Source organism: Schistocerca americana, chromosome 1 (assembly GCF_021461395.2).
Source record: "Schistocerca americana isolate TAMUIC-IGC-003095 chromosome 1, iqSchAmer2.1, whole genome shotgun sequence".
Classification (NCBI taxonomy): Eukaryota; Metazoa; Arthropoda; class Insecta; order Orthoptera; family Acrididae; genus Schistocerca; species Schistocerca americana.
The window spans coordinates 342,399,612-342,416,736 of record NC_060119.1 but is presented as its reverse complement, the minus strand read 5'-3'; the positions used below and the strand labels follow the sequence as shown (position 1 = coordinate 342,416,736).

Sequence of the window (17,125 nt, the reverse complement as noted above, 5' to 3'; positions counted from 1 at the left end):
AGAAGCTTTTAATGTTTATTGTTGAACTGCATAAAATTCTCCTATATAATTTATGATTTAACGAAATGAAGGCATAAGAGATTAAAATATTGAACACAATTTAAATCGCTAACAATTTCAACGTGATTTATTCATATCGCTATTGCAATGGAGCTGTTCAATAGACATCCTTTTTCGTCAATAATAGGAGAACCCGATACACTATAATTCAGAACACTATCCAAATAGATCGAAATTGCGAATTGTGTAGTTTCTATCATTTTGATGTAAATGTACAGTGATGAAGCATAATGCTATCATAAGATCGACCGTTTTGTGAGAAACATAATTATTTTTGTATTTCTCAAATACTTCATAGTTTTGTCCATTTGTGTAGTCGAGTACATGGGTTTAGTATTCTGATCATCATTACTGTTTTCCTTTACTGTTCTAAAAGGTAAAATGAACAGAATACTGTAGTTATTTACGCTTTCATCAAGGATTAATTATTTGTAATTCTTTCGTCAAGGATATCGATTACATCCAAGACGTGAACATATCTTTGTACTGAAATTGTGATGTTGCTGTTCTTGTTCTCTTAGAGTGCGTTACATTTTGGCGCACGGTAGTTTTAAAGCGGCGCTTACTGTGAGATTAACAGTTAGAAGTTAGCAGTTTTAGCTAAGATGCGTGTCAAACTGTGGAAACAGGAAAATGTAAAATAAATTAATTTTCGGAAGAGGAAATACGTTCCTGCTTTATGGTGTTACTGAAATGAGGTAGGTATAAACCAAACCCGGTCACGTCTTTGCTGATTTTGTGTGAAGAAGTCATTAACCTACGAGTACTGAGCCAAGAACGAGAAGATGGGACAATGAACGACAAGAAATATGTCAAGTGCGAAATATATTTTGTTCTCGTTCTGTGCTTCATACTTTAAGTAGCTGCAGTAAGTAAGCAGTTATTGCTAAAAATGGACCAATTAAGAATACTGCAATTACATTTGGGAATTTTTTATCGTTCAAAAGAGAGTAGAGACGGCAGATTATGAACAGCTACACTTTTCTTTGTTTAAAAAAAAAAAGAAAAAGTAGAGCAGGAAGTTGAAAGTCATGTTAATGCAAATATCGTTGCTTAAATCTCAAAAATAATATATTCTAACTACATGGAAACATGAATTTTATAAAAATGCCAGATGAAGAGAAAAAGAAAATTTTTGAGCTTATTGAACCCGGCTATAGTACCATATCGTACTAGCTCGCAAAATAATATAGCTATCTCCTATTTCAACTGCTCAAGAAGTAAAACTTTTTCGGTTTCTAGTCTAGATGAAAGGACTTACGACAGAAATCGGCTTTAGAGGTATCTAATTCAGTTGAAACTGCTGAAATTTTGCTGACCAAACTTGTACGTGTCAGCGGTTTTGTCAACGAGCGGCCACGCAGATGCCCGTTCACCGCTGGGAACCTGACGCGACGGAGCGTCAGGTTTGAGAGCTAAATGGTAACTTGTTTCGTATCATATGTTCACTATTAAATACAGTCGAATAAAACCATATGTATATGGGATGTGTCACAATTCATGTTACAATCTTCTAGAGGTTGTGTAGTGGAAATGGTTCAAATGGCTCTGAGCACTACGGGACTCAACTGCTGAGGACATTAGTCCCCTAGAACTTAGAACTAGTTAAACCTAACTAACCTAAGGACATCACAAACACCCATGCCCGAGGCAGGATTCGAACCTGCGACCGTAGCGGTCTTGCGGTTCCAGACTGCAGCGCCTTTAACCGCACGGCCACTTCGGCCGGCTGTGTAGTGGACTTAGTTGAAAAAAATTTTATGTCGATAACCGTCATCCAAAGACGCTACACAGCGTCAAAGCTATAAACGCCGGGGGTTGTGAAGCGTGTATATACAGGGTGATTCCATAAGGATGAGCCCGCATCTCGTGGTCGTGCGGTAGCGTTCTCGCTTCCCGCGCCCGGGTTCCCGGGTTCGATTCCCGGCGGGGTCAGGGATTTTCTCTGCCTCGTGATGGCTGGGTGTTGTGTGATGTCCTTAGGTTAGTTAGGTTTAAGTAGTTCTAAGTTCTAGGGGACTGATGACCTCAGATATCAAGTCTCATAGTGCTCAGAGCCATTTTTGAACCATAATGATGTTACATTCTGAGATGATAGAGAAGAGGGTATCAGTCTAAGGCCCCTGTACCGGTAACGAATGAGTCGAAAGTTATAAGCCAAAACCGTTCTGATACCTTTGACAGAGAAATGCACGTACTGGTGCTGTTGTTGTGAAGATGACAGGGTTCTGGGAACTGGGGTGATGCAAAACTTTTTTTGATGTGTGTCAATATCTTTGTAAAGATTAAGGCCGCAGCAGAGCAGTATACTGGGCTGTATTGTATTGTGTTGAATTGGGGCCTAGAAACGACGGAGAGGCTTCGTCCCCGCCGTAGCCCTCAGTGGTTCACAACCCCACAACAGGCTACAGCAGTCCACTCACCACACCGCCGCCCCACACCGAACCCAGGGCTACTGTTCGGTTCGGCCCTTAGTTGACATCATGACATCACCCCCCCTTCCTTCACCCCCCCCCCCCCCGGGAACGTCTCACACCAGACTAGTGTAACCCCAAATATTTGCATGGTAGAGTAATTATGGTGTACGCGTATGTGGAGACAGTGTTTGCGCAGTAATCACCGAATAGTATAACTGAGGCGGAATTAGGGGAACCAGCCCGCATTCGGCGAGGCAGATGGAAAACCAACTTAAAAACCATCCACAGACTGGCCGGCACACCAGATCTCGACACTAATCCGCCGTACGGATTCGTGCCGGAGTCAGGCACGCCTTCCGGCCTGGAAAATAATGCGTTAGACCGCACGGCTAACCGGGTGAGCTACACTGGGTTAGCTTAGCTTAGGTTGGGCTGGCCAGGTACTGACATGGAGCTGGTCTGCCTGTTGACGATGGCGACGCGGCCCTCGCCGGAGTCGGTGTAGTTGGCGCTGACGCACTTGCCGCCAAACTCGAACAGCGCGAAGTAGCGCTCCGCCTCGTACCACCGGCCCATGTACTGTGGACACAGAGCAGGGGTTTAAACGACGCAGTTCTCCTGTTCGTAACGTTCGAAGAACACGCTACAAAGCAATAATTTGTTATATGAGGACCACATGTCAGAAAAGGGGGGAAGCTCAGTTGAGTAAACTTTACAGAGCAATATCAAAAAATAGAACGTAATAACTCATACACCGATATTCTTTTTCTGATACATTCTTTTATTTTCAGTAGTACTTGCTTATGTGACTACTTGTACCTTTTTGACTGTTATATGTGGGTTCTAATAATTGATATAAAACACAATGGAAACAAGTGTCATAGAGTCCTTTCTAGGTGCAAAAGAGAAAATACGAAGTTATATGCAAAACACTTTTTGTTCGTTCAGGAGTTTTAAATATTTACAATATGGAAATAATTATAATTGTCGACTAGCTGTACCCAGCTGCCTTCGGCTGTGGCTCAGTCTACTTAAATGAAAAAGAAAGAAAAGAGAAAGCATGCATTTCTAACATGTATGGCAACTGGATATTCGTCGTAGTCTCTTTCTCTCCCCTCTGTCCTTCTTCCCCTCCCTCTTTCTTTGTATACCTCCTCCTTCTTCCCCTATCTCTGCCCATCCATCTCCCCGTCCATCTTCTCATCCCCTCCGCTCTCTCTCTCTATCTCTCTCTCTGTCCGTCTCCTCCAGTTCCCCCTCTCTCCCCCTCACACAGTTCATCACGTCCCACCCTATCTCTGTCGACGTACTCCCGCCGCCATCTCTCCACCTCTTCTTGCTCTTCTCTCTGACTTTGTGAGTTATTTACTGACTTTACAAATTCAGTTTAGTATTCTAACCACAGACAGATAATCATGAATACAACTTTCCTGTTTGCTAACTACGTTTCTAACGTGTATGGCTATTGGATATACGTCTAAATCTTCGTCTCTCTCCTGTCTCTGTCCATCTCCCCCTCCCACTCGCTGAAGAAAAATTTCAAAGAATAGAATCTAATAATTCATATAATGATATTCTGTTCCTGAAGCATTCTTTTCAGCAGTACATGCTAATGTGAGTAGCTGTACAGCATTTAGCTGTTATATGAGCGTATACTTATAACTCGTTAAAATTCGAAGAAAATTGGAAGATACCTTTTTATATTTCTCGTAACAATGTTTTCCATTTACATATTACTTATGTATATTTATATATTACATGTATTAAAAATATGCATACATTAAACAATTAGGTGCCTAAAACACGCCAGTATTAGAATTCAATGCTGTGTCAAAATTACAAAGCAATTGGTCAAGAGCTTTCGGAGACGAACGATTTGCACAAACCAACATTTACATTTTTGTAACTGTTCCAGTAGATACAAAAAAAATCAGGTGAGAAATCGAATGCAAAGTTGTATAAAAATTTCAAAGCAGTACGTGAAGAACTTTTGAAAAATTGAGATTTTGAAGAAACAAATACACTCATATAGAAACTGTAAATGTTCCTAATCGCAAATCTCCAAAATTTTTTAACCGAATGCTTTAAAATTGTCACAAACGTTGCATTGGAATACGCATATATTTTAAAACACCTATTTTTAACGTATGTGAAATAAAATTTTTTTTGTAAATTTAACATTAGGGAAACGTTGTTACAAAAAAATTTCAAAAATTTACACCCACATATACATTTAATATATATTATATAGCATATATTAAAGAAACAGGCACCTAAAAGCACGCCTATATTAGAATTTAGCGTTGTGTCAAAATTTTAAAGCAATCGGTCAGGAACTTACGGAGGTAGACGATTTTGAACAAACGAACATTTACATTTTTCTTATGTTTTTCTTACATTTTCATTTACGTAATTCTTAATATTTTTAATGTTATGATGCAGTGGTACACCACTCTTCAACCTAAATATTACGACAATTTTCTTAATAGCGTCTTGACTCACTTTTCAAGCGCAGTACAGATCGATTGAGCGTGGCAAGGACTTGAATAATACTTGATAGGTTTCCGAAGGTAAGTGGCAGTAGACAAGTTTGCACGCGTCGCGCTGTTCAATTAAATCACGGGCCAATAGCTTGTGAGCGTGGAGCCAACGTCTGACATCGTCCACGATATTTGCCATCGGGTTCAGGTTAGGCGAATTTGATGGTCAATACATCAATGACTCATCTCTATCAGGCCCCTCAAACCACTCTATCATGATTCTGGCCTTGTGACACGAAGAGTAATTCCGCTGGAATGCCGTCGTCACTGGGGATGACATCAGGCATGAGGGGATGCAAGTGGCCCGTAAAAATGTCCACGTAGTCCACATCTGTCACAGTCTCGTACATTACTACCACAGGTCACATGGCAGTACAGGTGAATACCCGAGATACCATAATATTGCCCACGCCAGCTGTGTCCGTGACGCTGTACATGCTTCGAAAGAAGTTCTCCTGGATCACGGTGTATCCGAGCTTGACATTCGATCTGGTGCAATACAAAACAAGAGGCAGCCAGTCAGACGAAATGTTGTTCACAGTCCAGTCTCGATGATCCCCTGCCCATTTATCCTAATTGACAGACCCCTCGAGACTATGTGCGAACATGTAGGGGTCGTCTAGCTGCGAAGACCCGTGTTCGACAATGAGTGCTGACAGTGTGCTCGGAAACAATTGTGCCTCAACCATCATTGTACTCTGCCGTCAGGTCGATGTCTCCCCTCTGTTACAGAGCGGGCAAGCCTCCGACCTCCGCGTTCTGCGATGAAGAGTGGACGTCCAATACCTTACCGCCTCCTCGTGATTTCATCACCCTTCAACCATTTTACACAGACGCTGACGACAGTAACACGCGCACAGCCGGCCATCTTCGCTGTTTCCGAGATGCTCCTTTCAAGGCACTGGCCACAACAATCTGCCTTTTGTGAAATTTGCTTATGCCAGTGTATTTCCTCTCTTGTGGTCGGTATCATCGCTAGGATTACACCTCACTCATCTCTGTTCCGTTTATATACTCTCCTCACCGCGTCACGTTCTCTCAGCACTAACTGGCTAAACTCGCCGTGGGCAGTTTTCACAATGCTACGGCTCATCGGTGTATGTGGTATAGAAGAGAATCGAATGTTAGTGATGAGGAGTAATCTTGAGGTTAACGACAGCAAGTGAATGTAAACTTACAAACTTCTCTTAAGTTGCTTATACGAAATCTAGAAAAAATACTACTCTCTGCAGAGCCAGTTAAAGTATGTCTGACAGTTGTAAAACACTGCAGTCGTTCATTTTTCTACATATCATCCTTACCTTGAAAAATGCTTTGAGACGGCGTTTTTAGTTGGTATTAAATAATTTATCCAGGTTCAAATATACTGTTCAAACACAAAGGAACTGAGGCCGTGGTTTAAGGTTGCGGCAGAAGTGGAGAATAAAACAGCTAACTGTTTAAACAGTGGCAGATTGATAAACTCAAAATAAAAAAAACACTGTTAGTACGACGCGGCGTGAATTTTACAGATACACGCAGCTCTTTGTTCCCCTAGTATGCACAGCGTTTTCCTATTTTTTCCCCTGTGCGTGTGCAGGGCGACACAAAAAAGGGAACTTTTGAAACAGCCAATAAAAACGTTAAAAATGCAGCAAAAACATGTTGACAGCAATTGAGCCACTAAAATTTGTCTTTTAAGAGACAGTAATCAAAATCACCAATGATTAGAAGATATGTCTTGCATACAGCAAGCATCCTTCTGTACGTATGCATTCTTCCAATCTGCTCTTGGGATTTCTCATTGAGTGTTGCAGTATATCTGCTAGTATACCATGAATGTCGTCATGAATTCTCTCCTTTAATTTATCCTGTCTTCGCGACCGTCTCGTGTATATCTGACTCTTAAGGTAGCCCCTCAAGAACAAATCACAAACTTACAAATCTGGTGGTCAGGGAGGCTAGTGAACGACACCGAATGTTGAGGTGCCACGGTTACCGACCAATACTCGCACAGCTGTGATTGATTACTTTATAGTGTGGGATGTCGCACCACCCTATTCAAACCAGGTTTCATACAGTTGTGGCTCTGAGCACTATGGGACTTAACATCTGAGGTCATCAGTCCCCTAGAACTTAGAACTACTTAAACCTAAATAACCTAAGGACATCACACACATCCATGCCCGAGGCAGGATTCGAACCTGCGGCCGTAGCGGTCGCGCGGTTCCAGACTGAAGCGCCTAGAACCGCTCGGCCACATCGGTGGAATACTGTTCAATGCAGGCATGACAAAAGATTGTAACATCTCGACATACCGATCCGAAGTGACAATCGCTGGGAATCGCTCTTCATATGCGGAAAAGTACGGTCCGGTGACTCCGTGTGACGAAACTGCACACGATACTGTCACCTTGCTGTCGTATAAAAGGCCGTTCATAAACGTCGTTAGAGGTGCTGTCCGCTCAGTAACGGTAGTTCCGTTATTCACGTAATCTGTGAAATGAAAATGGCCTTATCTGACATCCACAGCTTGTCCAGAAATCCATTGTACTCGTTTCTGTATGTCATAATTTGCTGTCAGAATTCTAATCGCAACTGATAATATTTCTGCTTCAGTTGTTGAACGATCTGTTTTAAATCATAACGGAGAATTCGACAAATACACTCTCGGACACTCGGGACAAACTGCTCGCAGCTGCTTTCTTACGAACTGAACGCTATGGACTGGTTAATTTCAAGCAATTAAATCTTTTTGCAAAACGACCTCACGCTGGTCAATTTCATACCCTATTTGTCCATTTTCCACTCTTCGTTTGATTGTGAAAATTCTGAATTCGGACAAAAATCCATCGTATAGTTTTCATGGAGACTTGTTGTCGTTCCGCCCAAACATTTGACAAAAAAAAAAAAAAAAAAAAAATGAAGACGTAGCTTATACACGCATATACAGAGAGAGTCTAGAAAAGTAAGTACACATTCACAGAGGCGACTACTGAAGTGTGACAACGCACGGGAAGATCTCAGTTTCAGTCAGTTCGTGCTGGTATGGTCTACGAAAATTGTAGCTTATTCTGAACGGACGCAAAAAATTTCACCTATATTTCTTAATTAATAAATTACCAACTTAAGCGTAATTCCACAAAAACTCAGATTTGCGCTTTTTATCTCCACAAAAGACAAGCAACCTGAGAACTCCACGTTACATGGAGAAGAATGTCTGAGTTTCTTGACATTAAACCAATACCTTAGAAAAGTTATAGGTTCAAACGGGGATGCTAAGCCGAAATTGGTAATAACAACAGCACAGAAAGTTTCCCATTCCGCTGGCGAATGCGCCTGCCTCGTCGGGTACAAATCCGCCCAGTCTAAACGAGTTTACGACACACTGCATCGGATCTAAAGACTCGTCACCCACTGCTTGAAACTCTCTCACGCAAATAAAATGTACCAACTGATTAAACTATCCCACCGACAATTCGACTGGAGGCAACTGCCTACGTAGAGAGAATGAAGTCCTGCACATATGTACAGCAGCCCCTATCAGGCATTTGAGAGGCTGCCAAAAAGCTGAAATCAAGGAGTAGCTTTCTCTGAGCGGCTGAGGACTGTGAACACTAAACTCAGCCTAAAATGAAGATGAACTTGACTGAAAAAGATCATCGCTGGATGGAACCAACAAAAGAGTCATGAAATACCTTAAAAGACGGCAGGCAGGGACCAGAAGATCCAAATCAGATCTCACAAAAGGGGAACACCCAGTCCGTAGATGCAATCATCGCGCTGCCATAACTGTCTTTCTCACGTAGGGGTCATGGAAATAAGAGAGGAGGGATCAGAGTTCAAACTGAGTCGTATAAATAATATTTTCTCACCCATTATTGAACAGGAATAGACTAGAAAACTGACAACACTAGTACAATGTGAAACTTCCTGGCAGATTAAAACTGTGTGCCGGGCCGAGACACGAACTCGGGACCTTTGCCTTTCGCGGGCCAATGCTCTACCAACTGAGCTACCCAAGCACGACTCACGTCCCATCCTCACAGCCTTATTTCCGCCAGTACCTCGTCTCCTACCTTCCAAATTTCACAGAAGCTCTCCTGCGAACCTTGCAGAACTAGCACTCCTGGAAGAAGGGATACTGCGGAGACATGGCTCAGCCACAGCCTAGGGGATGTTTCTAGAATGAAATTTTCACTCTACAGCGGAGAGTCTCGGCCCGGCACACAGTTTTAATCTGCCAGGAAGTTTCATATCAGCGCACACTCCGCTGTAGAGTGAAAATTTCATACTAGTACAATGTGTCCACCGCCTTGCGGTGTTAAGGGGCTTGCGGAGTATACATGTAGGTGTCTAACCTCCGCAGATGTGGTGTGGTCAAGACGCACAACACATGTGTTCTTGCCTTAACTGCCCCACTCAGTGCAGTCTCGCGGACCACATGTACTTCCTTCTTTCCTTTCAATTTGTAATCTGACGCTTCTGACACGAATTAAAAAAGTGTGTTGGTAAGTTTCTCCAAAAGGAAACAAGTTGTTTCACGAGATACCACTGTCGGCGCTACTGTGAGATGAGAGAAGATTATAAGATCCTACTCACCCTGGCCATGTCGAAGCCGGGCACCGTCTGCATGTCTGGACAGGCCCCCAGCGCTGGCACCTGGCCCTGCACGGCTGACAGCATCACCGTCAACACCAGCAAAGGTGCCAACACCCCAGCAGCTCCGTAGCCTCTCATCTGCCAACAGAGAAAGAATTAGCCTGTAGGTTCACCGGCTCCTTTGGTAGTACCGCTTAGGGGTGACGCTCCAATCACGTCCTGCAATTATGTTTCTTGATACAAAGGAAAAACATTGAACTGAACAAGCTATGATTCTCCCGGACTGGCGTCGATATAAACTGAAACTGCACTCCTGTCTTGCTTTATTCTCTCTACGACGTGGCTTTAGCAGATGTACGAGGGTAATACCAAAAGTAAGGTCTCCTATTTTTTTATAAGTACAGAACTCTGTTGGTGTGGCAGTTGGTCACACTGTTATGAAGAGTGCTGTGAGTAAACATGCGCACGCCGCGCTGAGGCGCTCAGTCTTGGGTTGGCAGCCGTTGAGAATGGAGCTCCCTTTGGATGTTACCGCCAAATGCGAACTGCGCGCAGTTATTCGGTTTTTGAACGCAAAGGGCATTGCGCCGATTGAAAACGATAGCCAATTGACGGAAGTGTATGGTGAGTCGTGCATGGATATCAAAAATGTTCGTAAGTGGTGTAGAGTGTTTGCAGCTGGTCGGACCGAAATTCACGACGAACAAAGCAGCGGGAGACCAATTTCTGAGGAGACAGTGTTGAGCAAAGCACGCGTGAAGATCGGAGGATCATCCTGGATGATTTCTGTTCGTTGGTTCCCGTGGTTTCCCGAAGCACCGCTCACGTAATTTTAGCGGAAACATTGAACTACCGGAAGGTGTGCGCAAGATGGGTGCCACGCATGCTGACTGAGGACCACATGCAGCAACGAGTTGATGCTTCCCGCGTGTTCCCTCACCGGCTTGCAGCCGAACAGGACAACTTTCTGGACTCAGTTGTCACGGGCGACGAAACCTGGGCATACCACTTTACACCTGAGACCAAGCAACAATCGCACCAGTGGCGGCATCCTTCTTCGCCAAAGTTGCGGGAATTCATACAAACAGTCTGCCGGTAAAGTCATAACAACTGTTTTTTGGGATCGAAAAGGGGTATTATTGATCGACTTTATGCCCACTGGGACCACAATTAACGCTGTACTGTGAGACTCTGAAAAAACTCAAACGGGCAATTCAGAACCGGAGAGAAGTATGTTGTGCAAGGGCGTACACATTCTCCATGACAATGCTTGCCCACACATCGCTCGGCAAACCGTTGCTCTCCTGCAACATTTTCAGTGGAACATAATTACCCACCCACCCTGTAGTCCTGACTTGGCGCCCAGTGACTACCACCTGTTGCCTAGGTTAAAAGAACATTTGGCCGGAAATCGATTCAGCTCCGACGACGAGGTGAAAGACGAGGTTCATAAATTTCTGAACAACATGGCGGCGAGCTGGTATGACATGGGCATACAAAAACTGTCACAGCGTCCACAAAAATGTATCGACAGAAATTGCGATTATGTCGAAAAATAGCTAAATGTTCAAGCTGATGTGAGCAATTGTAGAAATAAACAGGTCTATGTACTTATAAAAAAATACGAGACCGTACTTTTGGTTTTACCCTCGTATAACCACCTTAGTGCAATGCTCATACATCATAAGTCATAATCACTTGTCAAATTACGCTCGTATCTAATATTTAAACAAAGGAGTTGGCCGCTGCTTAACAACGTAGCACCGTGAAAGTGAGAAAAAGTTAGGAATGCAGAGGTTACATTGGTTTTTAAAGGGACAGGATCAGTTATAGTCTGAATTTTATAAGTTATTTACTTACTCTGAGATCTCGATTCATACTACGCTAATATGACTGAGAATAACTCTCCAATGAAATGAACGTAAAGTTTCGTAACGTTGACCCAGAGACTGCTCCAATACAATGAGCATACAGCCACCTAAAACACTGAAGCACAAACCTCTTTAGAAGCCCATTTAATTATGAATGTCCCGCTAACACCATATTTAATTATGAATGTCCCGCTAACACTGTAGGGAGGTACCTAATCTACATGGAAGACTGCTTGGGAAACGCAAAAGTTCTAATCTGTGCCCTTCGCAAATGCAAAATACCATGGTCCATGAAACAAAATAATTAATCAGGTAACACAAGTTGCACGGGAAATCCCGCAAATTGTCAGCTGCTCAGAGAAAGGGCAGCACTAATGTGACATGCGCCACTTATTCAAATCGTGGCAAATCTAAGTCCCAATTGGCGCCAGGGCCAGAAGTCCCTCTCTCTCTGCAGCAGGACGGCCAGTGCCAGAAACGGCTACCCCACGAGAAGTGTCCAAACTTCTCTTAAAAAAAAAACACTATGGGACAACTTCTGAGGTCATCAGTCCCCTGGAACTACTCAAACCTAACTAACCTAAGGACATCACACATATCCATGCCCAACGCAGGATTCGAACCTGCGACCGTAGCGGCCGTGCGGTTTCAGACTATAGCGCCTAGAACCGCTCGGGCACTCCGGCCGACGACGACGTCTTCACAAACTCCACATGGAGGGGAGGACATCCAACAATTACTGCAGCGACCAGCGAGAATTTTGCTTTTTATCTTCGTCACTACATTGAACCCTGCAGAAATTTCCGATACTTGGCTTACAGAACGTATCTCAACATGCAAGAGGTTGGTATCGGCTGCTAACCATGCTACACTCATTGGTAGAGGCCTTCACGCTTAATGACAGTGGCAGGAAGGACTCAGTTGACAGAATAACAAGATATGAAGGGAAAGGCAACGAATTTTCTCACGAAACACAAGCAGCGCCGTGGCAGACTGTGCTTAAATCTGTATACAGGGAGGTGAGTTCATCACGCACAGGTATCTCCTAGGGGTATACAGTGGCTTAGCGGCTTCTAGCCTTCAAAGGAGAAAAGTGTACTGGTCGCCAAATGGTGGAGCAGGGGATAATTACAACCGCTTCCGCGAACTGTGGTGCTCTAGGAACCCACTTCCCTCCCCTAGACTCATTGTGGCTGACCTCCTGTCGTCAAACCAGACCATAGGATGAACACCTGGTCCCGCTTGTTCCTTAATATCTGAAGACTTCTTCTTAAATCAGCAAGCTTTGTACTCTCCTCAAAAGCAACAAAGAAACGAATACAAGAAGAATCAAATATCTCTCAACCATAAACCGAGGTGACAGAAGTCATGAGATACCTCCGAAAACAGTGTCAGACCTCATTTTGACCGGCGTTGTGCAGCTACTCGATACGGTGCGGACTCAGAAAATCTTTGGAAGTCCTCTGCAGAAATAATGATCTATGCTGCCTCTACACCCGTCTATAATTGCGAAAGTGTTGCCGAAGCAGGATTTTGTGCACGAATTGACCTCTAAAAAAAATGGCTCTGAGCACTATGGGACTTAACTTCTAAGGTCATCAGTCCACTAGAACTTAGAACTACTTAAACCTAACTAACCTAAGGACATCACACACATCCATGCCCGAGGCAGGATTCGAACCTGCGACCGTAGCGCCCGCGCGGTTCCAGACTGTAGCGCCTTTAACCGCTTGGCCGCCGCGGCCGGCGAATTGACCTCTCGATTGTCTCATAAATGTTCTATGGGATTCATGTCGGGTCATCTCGTGGCCATACCATTCGCTCGAACTGCCAAGAATGTTCTTTAAACAAATCGCGAACATTCGTGGGTCCGTGAAATGACGCACTGACATCCACAACAATTCCGTCGTTTTGTAACATTAGTTCCCAGAATGGCCGCAAATGGTCTCCAAGTTATTAACCATTTCCAGTCACTGTGTAATAGGCAGACATCTATCCGGACCATCACACAGGAATTCCAAACTGCATCAGGATCCACTGCAAGTACTATGACAGTTAGGCGGGAGGTCGAGCGACTGCTCATATGACGTGAATCCTGTGGAACACCTTTGGGATGTTTTGGAACGCCGACTCCGCACCACGCCTCACCGACCGACAACGATACGTGTTCTCAGTGCAGCAATCCGTGAGGAATGGGCTGCCATATCCCAAGAAACATTCCAGCACCTGATTGAATGTACGCCTGCGAGAGTGGAAGAGGGTGGGCCAACACTGTACTGAATCCCAGAATTACCGATGGAGGGAGCCGCGAACTTTAAGTCATTTTCAGCCAGATGACCGCATACTTTTGATCACTTAGTGTAACTACAATAAACGTGTGTGTATGGACATATTGCACTTCCCCATGTGGTGTGCCTCACAACATTGGTAAATTTGATACGAATATTTTCTCTATACGTTTTTTAATCATACGTGACTTAAGTAGTGATAACTGTCTAAATATATTTTTATTTTATATGTTTTAAGTGTATATGAAATATATTTTTATTTCATACGTAAGTGTATATGAAATTTCCCCCCATGAACCATGGACCTTGCCGCTGGTGGGGAGGCTTGCGTGCCTCAGCGATAAAAGATGGGCGTACCGTAGGTGCAACCACAACGGAGGGGTATCTCTTGAGAGGCCAGACAAACGTGTAGTTCCTGAAGAGCGGCAGCAGCCTTTTCAGTAGTTGCAGGGCAACAGTCTGGATGACTGACTGATCTGGCCTTGTAACAATAACCAAAACGGCCTTGCTGTGCTGGTACTGCGAACGGCTGAAAGCAGGGAGAAACTACAGGCGTAATTTTTCCCGAGGGCATGCAGCTTTACTGTATGGTTAAATGATGATGGCGTCCTCTTGGGTAAAATATTCCGGAGGTAAAATAGTCCCCTATTTGGATCTCCGGGCGGGGACTACTCAAGAGGACGTTGTTATCAGGAGAAAGAAAACTGGCGTTCTACGGATCGGAGCGCGAAATGTCAGATCCCTTAATCGAGCAGGTAGGTTAGAAAATTTAAAAAGGGAAATGGATAGGTTAAAGTTAGATATAGTGGGAATTAGTGAAGTTCGGTGGCAGGAAGAACAAGACTTTTGGTCAGGTGAATACAGGGTTATAAATACAAAATCAAATAGGGGTAATGCAGGAGTAGGTTTAATAATGAATAAAAAAATGGAAGGGCGGGTAAGCTATTACAAACGGCATAGTGAACGCATTATTGTGGCCAAGATAGACACGAAGCCCACGCCTACTACAGTAGTACAAGTTTAATGCCAACTAGTTCTCCAGATGATGAAGAAATTGGTGAAATGTATGATGAGATAAAAGAAATTATTCAGATAGTGAAGGGAGAAGAAAATTTAATAGTCATGGGTGACTGGAATTCAGTGTACGAAAAGGGAGAGAAGGAAACATAGTATGTGAATATGCATTGGGGGTAAGAAATGAAAGGGGAAGCCGTCTGGTAGAATTTTGCACAGAGCATAACTTAATCATAGCTAACACTTGGTTCAAGAATCATAAAAGAAGGTTGTATACATGGAAGAATCACGGAGATACTAAAAGGTATCAGATAGATTATGTAATGGTAAGACAGAGATTTAGGAACGAGGTTTTAAATTTTAAGACATTTCCAGGGGCAGATGCGGACTCTGACCACAATCTATTGGTTAAAGGTGGGAATTTAAGGAGATGGGACCTGGATAAACTGACTAAACCAGAGGTCGTGCAGAGTTTAAGGAGGAGCATAAGTGAACAATTGACAGCAGTGGGGGAAAGAAGTGCAGTAGAAGAAGAATGGGTAGCTCTGAGGGATGAAGTAGTGAAGGCAGCAGAGGATCAAGTAGGTAAAAAGACGAGGGCTAGTAGAAATCCTTGGGTAACAGAAGAAATACTGAATTTAATTGATGAAAGGAGGAAACATAAAAACGCAGTAAATGAATCAGGCAAAAAGGAATACAAACGTCTCAAAAATGAGATCGACAGGAAGAGCATAATGGCTAAGCAGGGATGGCTAGAGGACAAATGTAAGGATGTAGAGGCTTATCTTACTAGGGGCAAGATAGATACTGCCTACAGGAAAATTAAAGAGACGTTTGGAGAAAAGAGAACCACTTGTATGAATATCAAGAGCTCAGATGGAAACCCAGTCCTAACCAAAGAAGGGAAAGCAGATCTACTTGAGGACAATATTATAGAAATGGAAGAGAATGTAGATGAAGATGAAATGGGATATACGATACAGCGTGAAGAGTTTGACAGAGCACTGAAAGACCTGAGCCGAAACAAGGCCCCGGGAGTAGACAACATTCCAGTAGAACTACTGACGGCCTTGGGAGAGCCAGTCCTGACAAAACTCTACCATCTGGTGAGCAAGATGTATGAGAGAGGCGAAGTACCCTCAGACTTCAAGAAGAATATAATAATTCCAATGCCAAAGAAAGCAGGTGTTGACAGATGTGAAAATTGCCGAACAATCAGTTTAATAAGTCACAGCTGCAAAATACTAACGCGAATTCGTCTGTAAGACAAATGGAAAAACTGGTAGAAGCCGACCCCGGGGTAGATCAATTTGGATTCCTTAGAAATATTGGAACACGTGAGGCAATACTGACCTTACGACTTATCTTAGGAGAAAGATTAAGGAAAGGCAAACCTACGTTTCTAGCATTTGTAGACTTAGAGAAAGCTTTTGACAATGTTGACAGGAATACTCTCTTTCAAATTCTAAGGGTGGCAGGGGTAAAATACAGGGAGCGAAAGGCTATTTACAATTTGTACAGAAACCAGATGGCAGTTATAATAGTCGAGGGGCATTTAGCATTGGAGGGCAGCGTGGAGGGTAAAAATCGTAGAGGGAGACCAAGAGATGAATTCACTAAGCAGATTCAGAAGGATGTAGGTTGCAATAGGTACTGGGAGATGAAGAAACTTGCACATGATAGGGTAGCAAGGAGAGCTGCATCAAACCAGATTCAGGACTGAAGACCACAACAACACATATGAAATTTAATGTACTCTACAAATTCTGTGTAAATTCGTATGTAGTTCGTATGTAAAGAAAACTGTCTGGCTCAGTAGGAAAAGTTGATGTTAGAAATGTTAAGTAAGGCAGGTTTTCCCCCTAAAGTTCCCACTTTTCAACGTTTTCCACAGGAAACATTGTTGAGCTATTGTCACAAAGTGGTGTCCTCCTGACAAATCTCAAATGTGACCCTCCAGTGGTCCTTTCCGCATTCTCTTCCTTAGTACGCAATTGAAACTGATCGCACTTTGCATTTAAACCGAAGTTGCACCCGTGTCTCCGGACGCCATTCTCGCCTTGAAAATAAGTTTAACATAACGTCGTCTTGCTTCTTGGTGAGTAAACAATCCATGTGTATATTAACTGTCTTCCGACTCTCAAACGAACTTTTTTCTTGGCGCTGCACTTCTCTGCTTACTGTTGCCTTCCGAACAGACCTTCCATTACTGTAATTTGCACCGTCACTGGTAGAAAATTTTTCATTCTCATGGAAAACTTTACGATGGATAGGTGAGGCCAAAATTGGCAGGAGACTTGTACGAGCGCTGCGTCTCTTTGCTTTAGAGCAATTAGCAACATCGTTATTGCTGA

At 43.4% G+C, this 17,125-nt stretch overlaps 1 protein-coding gene across 1 annotated transcript in view; it reads right to left on the bottom strand.

Annotated features, from left to right (window-relative positions):
- The window catches only part of LOC124624701 (apolipoprotein D-like), a 48,198-nt gene that overhangs the window by 10,471 nt on the left and 20,602 nt on the right, over positions 1–17,125 (bottom strand). The window contains exons 2-3 of the mRNA XM_047149122.1: positions 9,599–9,736; positions 2,926–3,056 (exon numbers count right to left, since the gene is read on the bottom strand). Of these exons, the coding sequence (XP_047005078.1) occupies positions 2,926–3,056; positions 9,599–9,736 (269 nt within the window). The remainder of the gene's footprint in view (positions 1–2,925; positions 3,057–9,598; positions 9,737–17,125) is intronic.